Source organism: Parus major, chromosome 26, assembly GCF_001522545.3.
Source record: "Parus major isolate Abel chromosome 26, Parus_major1.1, whole genome shotgun sequence".
In the NCBI taxonomy this organism is placed as follows: Eukaryota; Metazoa; Chordata; class Aves; order Passeriformes; family Paridae; genus Parus; species Parus major.
In genome coordinates this window covers 5,933,848-5,939,521 of record NC_031795.1, presented here as the reverse complement: position 1 = coordinate 5,939,521, position 5,674 = coordinate 5,933,848, and the positions used below count along the sequence as shown (strand labels likewise).

The window sequence follows — 5,674 nt, the reverse complement described above, 5'->3', positions numbered from 1 at the left end:
TGTGGGACAGACTCACATCCATTCACTCAGAGGCTCTGGCCCACAATGCTTTCTGAGGATAATTCCTGAGTACTTCTCAGAATGTTGTGTGTCAGAGTGAGAACAGCATTGGATTTGGTTGTATTTACGTGGAGAATCTTTAAAGCTGTGTCTAACTGCCCTGGTGGGAGCTGGTTTTTAACATAGCAGCCAGGACACACTGCTGGGCTGAGCAGAGTGGGACAATTCTGAGGAAAAACCTCTCAATTGGCAGGACCAGGGCAGGACATGGAACCCCTGGAGCTGGGGGACAGGGCCCTTCCCTTTCCTGCTGTCTGCAATTAAAGCACTTAAACCTTTCCCATTCAATTATGTTTCTATATTTGTCTCCTCACACCAAATTTACCCTCCTGGTGCATCTCCTGAAGTGGCACTTTCCCCTCCCTGAATTCCAGGCCCCAGAATTCTGGAATTCTCTGGAATCCTGTCAGAATGAAGGGAAGGGAAAGCAAAAAGCAGTAACAGCACAGAGGACTCAGAGCGGTTTTCCCTCATTCTTCTTACTCTGGTTCTGCTGCAAAAGTTGTTTATGTGACACCAGCCCCCCCAAAAACGATAAATGAAGTGGATTAAGAGATTAGCTCATCACAGAGAAAATTCCACCCTCCTAATCTCCTGCTGGGCCTGTAATCTGCAAGACTTTCCCATTTTACCTCTTTTCTATTTTAACCCTGAACTCTTAATGCCTGGCAGGAGCCCACCGCCCCCCAACCTTATTGGCTGGGGAGGGATTTGCTGGCTACTTAAATATCACCTTCCCCTCCAAAGAGGGTTTTGTGCTTTTGGGTTTCCCCAGGAGGACGAGTCTCCTGCGTCCATCACCGCTGGAATCCGGGCAGCACCAGGCACTTCACTGATGCTCTGACCCCTGCAGTGCTGGGGAATCCTGGGCTTTGAAGGCAAAGAAGCAGAATTGTGATTTTTTTTCCCCCTAAATTTCACAAACGCTCCGTTTTTGGCTGCAAAGGGAGCAGCACTTGGTGTGGAGATGGGGAACATGGACGGGAAAACCGTGGAGGAGCTGAGCACCACCGAGTGCCACCAGTGGTACAAGAAGTTCATGACGGAGTGTCCTTCTGGCCAGCTCACCCTCTACGAGTTCAAACAGTTTTTTGGCTTGAAAAACCTGAGTCCGGCAGCGAACAAATACGTTGAGCAAATGTTTGAGACGTTTGACTTTAATAAGGTAAATATTGTCCTTCTCACTCGGCTGTGCCCTGGGATCCCCCGGGCTGGGGCTGGGTGGGTGTGAGACACAAACTGCTCTGAGCCTGATTTACTGTGGCCTCATAAACTGGAGAATCAGCTCTGGAACGTGGAAAACGCCAGAAAAAACTCTTTAGCCACTGCCTGCTCCTCTCCCAGAACTGATGTTTTGCTTTTAAAACAGTGGGGTTTTATCTGGCAGTCTTTGATCCCTTTAAAATGAAGTGTCCTTTAATCCTTGGCCACTGGATTTTGTGTGGGGACAAGGGCTGCACTCATGCATTGTTTGGAACTGTAAATGCAGTAAATGGAAATGCAAATGTAAAGGTAAAACGCACTGGGGCCGATTTTATTCCATGGATGAGGAGCTCGGGCTCCCTGTGGAGAGGCTTTGAGCCCAGAGCAGGCAGTCCTGGAGCAGGGATTGGGGAATGCAGCCCCAGAACGGATATTTGGGAATGCTGCTCCCCCAGCTCAGGAGCTGTGCCAGGGAAGCAGATGGATGCTGTGTCTCTAACAGGAAACTCCATCCTCCTCTGCTTGCAAATGACCCGAAATTGCACCTCCTTGGAGATGAGGAATTTATTTTGTGGCATTAATCCCATTGACAAAAATGCAAATCAGGCCCTAAATCCTTCAGGTGTTTGGTTTGTTCCTTGACCTTCCCCTTGCTCAGTGCCCGTGTTTGAATGCATGCCTGCAGAGGGAATTGATGCACAGGAAATCCTGCTGGGAATGGGTTTAGTGCTATTTGTAGCTAATCTGGCTCCTGCAGCAGTGGATAAAGCAGATGATCTCCCCTGGAACCTTTGCTCATTGACAAAACCCCGCCCTGGTTTGTGGGGGGAGCCATGGAATCATTGAGGTTGGAAAGGGCTCCTGAGATCATGGAGAGCTGCTGGCCCAGCTCTGCCGGGGTCACCACGGAGCTGTGTCCCCTGTGCCACATCCACACGGCTTCTCAGCCCTTCCAGGGCTCTTCAGAGCACGGGAAAGCTCTGTGGTGGGCAGGAGGCACTTTAACAACCTCCTGGAAGCTGTGAGCATCCTGGGCAGTGCCTGGGGGAGCTCAGGCCAGCAGCTCTGCAGTGGTGTCACCATCCTGGGTCCAGCTGGACACCTCAAACACCGTGGAGTGAGCTGGGCTGGAAAAACACCCCAGAGGAAAGTCAAAGATAAAAGTGTTTGTGTTCCAAACGTGGAAATGGCACAGGGACAGAGAAACACCTTCCCAGCCTGGAATGTCAGCAGCGTGCTGGGGTCACCCCTGAATTCTCTCCTCTCCTGGAAAGGAGACCCCCTCAGCAGAGAGGAGCTGTGGGTGTGTGCAGGCAGGATGAGGCTGGGTAATTTATCAGGGTTCATCTGCCTAAACCTCTCTGACCTCTGAATTCCCACTGCTTTGGCTGGTAATTAATGCCTGGCGTGTTAATTCCCTGAGCACAGGCCAGCTCTCAGTCCTGATCCACCCAGCCAGTCCCTGCCTTTCCAGCAGGTAACGCTGCAAGGCTGGACCTGGTGATCCTGGAGGCCTTTCCCAGCCTTAATGATTTTAGAATTCTGTGATTCTACAACATTTCTGCACGGATTAAAGTGGAGCTTTCACCACAGGCTCCACAGACCCCTGGTCTCAGGTGGAGGGACCAATTCCAAGGGGAGACTTCCAAAAGTGGCCAGGAAAATCCCTTACTGCCTGACTCTCTGCTTTTAACCTCACCTTAGCTTCTCACCCTCTGCTTTTAGGATGGCTACATAGATTTTATGGAATATGTGGCAGCTCTGAGCCTGGTGCTGAAGGGGAAGGTGGATCAGAAGCTGAGGTGGTATTTCAAGCTCTACGACGTGGATGGGAACGGCTGCATCGACCGGGCTGAGCTGCTGAACATCATCAAAGTGAGTGGGCTCAGCTCTTCCATTGATAACACAGATGGGCTCTGGGAGAGGGAAACAGAGAGCCTGGAGCAGGAACTTCCAGCCCAGTGAACCCTGGGGTCAGCAGCCACTGCCCAAAGCTGCTGCCCAAAGCTGCTGCCCTGGTCCAGCTCCCGGCTGGAGCTGCCTCCCACACCCCTCGGACACCCTTGTTGCTTAACCCTCTTCACTGAAACTGGGGCTGAGATAAGCACTTGAATTTAATCTCAGGGTTTTCAGAGGTGAGTGGCTTCTGGCTTACCCCAGCATGCCCACTAAATCTTGTAAAGCATTCATTGCCTGTTTAGGTGATTTTAATTTCCAGCATTTTAGGCAGGACTTGCTCCTTTCAAAGCCTGACTGCCTGAAAACAAGTTCTAGCCCAGAAAATGAGCTTGGCCTTTCATGTCTGGTCACTTGGCCACTTGCTGTGATGGACACAGAGTGCAGAGCACTCAGTGATTGCCTGTGCCCCTCGTTCCCTCCAGGCCATCCGATCCATCAACCGCTGTAACGAGAAGATGACGGCGGAGGAGTTCACAGACATGGTGTTCAACAAGATCGACATCAATGGAGATGGTGAGGCCCTTCCCTGGGCACTGCCCTCCCCTGCAGCCCAGGCTGCCACAGCAGCTCCTGTGCTGCGTGTCCTGCACACCAGGCAGGGAGAGCTGGCTCAGGGTGGCTCCTGTGAAGGTTGAGCTCCCCATCCCCTCCAAGCGGGCTGGGTGGGATCTGCGGGGGGCTTTGGGCACAGTGCAGAGCTCAGGGCTCAGCAGAGCTTTGTGTGTGTGCCCTGCAGGGGAGCTGTCCCTGGAGGAGTTCATGGAGGGTGTGCAGAAGGACGAGATGCTGCTGGACATCCTGACCCGCAGCCTGGACCTGACACACATCGTGAGGCTGATCCAGAACGACGGCAAGAACCCACACGAGGCGGGGCAGGACGCCCAGGCTGCCCAGTAGCTGCAGGATGCTGTCCCTGGCCTCCCCTGGCAGCTGGGCTGGGCTGGGGGCTGCAGCTCCCACGGACAGGCAGCGCTGAGAGGAGAGGTCTCTGCCAGGAGAGGGTCCCACACTGACCCTGCATGGCCTCGGGGCCTCTGGACGCTGCTGCTGAGCTCGGGGAGGGGACAGCCGCTGCTGCCCGGGCAGGGCTCGAGGCTCTGCAGGTCAAGAACCCTCCGAGAACCCCAAAATTCCCACCGAGGCCGTGGCTGACACCCCTCAGTGGGGTCCGGCCCCGGGGCTGCCCAGGACTTGGCCCCGGTGAGAGGGTCCTGGAAAAGCAGCTCCAAAGCTTCTCCTTCCTTTTGTAATTGCAGAGCAAGCAATCACCGGCTCTGGTCCCTCCTTCCCCCATTCGTTATTATTTGGTCAGCAGTGATTAGTGATAACTGAGTTCAAGCGTTTATGAGCTAGAGAAAGGGGAGGGGTGAATGCAGTGGCTTTTCTTTGTCTAAAAGCGTTAAAAACATCGAATGGTGCCTTTTTTTAACAACCCCCCCGGACTGTAAGGAAACGTTTCTCCCTGAGGCATCTGGAAGGAAGGAAGCCCTTCCAGATAAGCAGAATCATCAATGCAGAAACCGAGAGGGAGATGATTCCTGCACGTTTTACCACCTGGAAAAGGAGCAGTGGGAGGCTTTGACCCCCGTGTCTGTGTGGGGTTTGGGGGGAGCTGCTACAGAGGGGTGAGACTCAGCTCAGAGCCCCCATGGGTGCCCGAGGATTCCTGCTGGGTGCCCCGGCTGGGGTCGGGGCAGGGGCTGGGGTTCAGCCCCCGCAGCCTCTGGAGCCGCTGGATGCTCCTCAGCTCTGAGCCCCAGGCGTGCTGAGGCAGCCCAGGACACCAGCGAGCATCTCTTGCCCAGCTGAGAGTTCTGTTATTTAGCACTGGGTGTTTGCAATTCATAAACAGCTTCCTGGCCGTTTTTCCTGTGTGTCTTTTTCACCTGACAGACTTTTACCTGGAAGCTTTTCTACTTCCAGTCCTATGGTGAACTAATAAAGATGTTTTACAGTATTATTTCTGGTCTTGCCTCTTCTCTCTTCCAGTGCATCCCTCTGTTTCCAGCAGGACAGATTTAGTGGCTCACACAAGTACAGGAACAGCTGCTCTGGGGCTGTTCTTGGGCTCACAAGGCACAGGACAGGACAGGACAGGACAGGACAGGACAGGAGCCCTCCGTGGGCACTGCAAACCCCATTACAGGTGGGCTGAGCTGTTCACTCAGAGTGGAACTCTCCTTCTCACAGCAAAACGAAACCCCCAGCACAAAACTCGGAGCCCTTTGGCTCTGCAGCAGCACGAGGAGGGAGCTGAGCTCAGCGTGGGCTTTGTGAGCATCCCCTGGGCAGGGGCAGTGCCCGAGCTCCCCTCTGCACCCAGGAGCTGCAGGGAGCAGCTGTCACCGACCACATTTCAATTTATAAATCCAAATATTCTGTAAGGGCTGTCCCTGTGCCCATCCCTGCCCCATCCACCTTCCATCCTGGTCCCTCTCGCTGTTCCCATCCC

The 5,674-nt window shown here is 53.8% G+C and overlaps 1 protein-coding gene across 2 annotated transcripts; it reads left to right on the top strand.

Annotated features, from left to right (window-relative positions):
- The first annotated feature begins 982 nt into the window (after positions 1 to 982).
- Positions 983 to 5,062, top strand: GUCA1A (guanylate cyclase activator 1A). Of its 2 annotated transcripts, none has more exons than XM_015650576.3 (4): positions 983 to 1,225; positions 2,989 to 3,138; positions 3,645 to 3,740; positions 3,964 to 5,062. In XM_015650576.3, exons 1-4 carry the CDS (start codon positions 1,028 to 1,030, stop codon positions 4,117 to 4,119), a joined length of 600 nt encoding a protein of 199 aa, XP_015506062.1. In that variant the 5' UTR covers positions 983 to 1,027; the 3' UTR covers positions 4,120 to 5,062. The 2 variants fall into 2 exon arrangements, with proteins under 2 accessions (XP_015506062.1, XP_015506061.1); XM_015650575.3 differs by having other exon boundaries at positions 1,028 to 1,225; positions 3,645 to 3,735; positions 3,959 to 5,062.
- Positions 5,063 to 5,674: the final 612 nt, after the last annotated feature.

Bases quoted from the DNA above. Each gene is read 5' to 3' on its own strand.
- GUCA1A (XM_015650576.3), top strand. From the start codon at position 1,028: ATGGGGAACATGGACGGGAAAACCGTGGAGGAGCTGAGCACCACCGAG. The intron at 3,139-3,644 runs GTGAGTGGGCTC...CGTTCCCTCCAG, and splicing joins AGCTGCTGAACATCATCAAA to GCCATCCGATCCATCAACCG. The intron at 3,741-3,963 runs GCCCTTCCCTGG...CCTGCAGGGGAG, and splicing joins ACATCAATGGAGATGGTGAG to CTGTCCCTGGAGGAGTTCAT.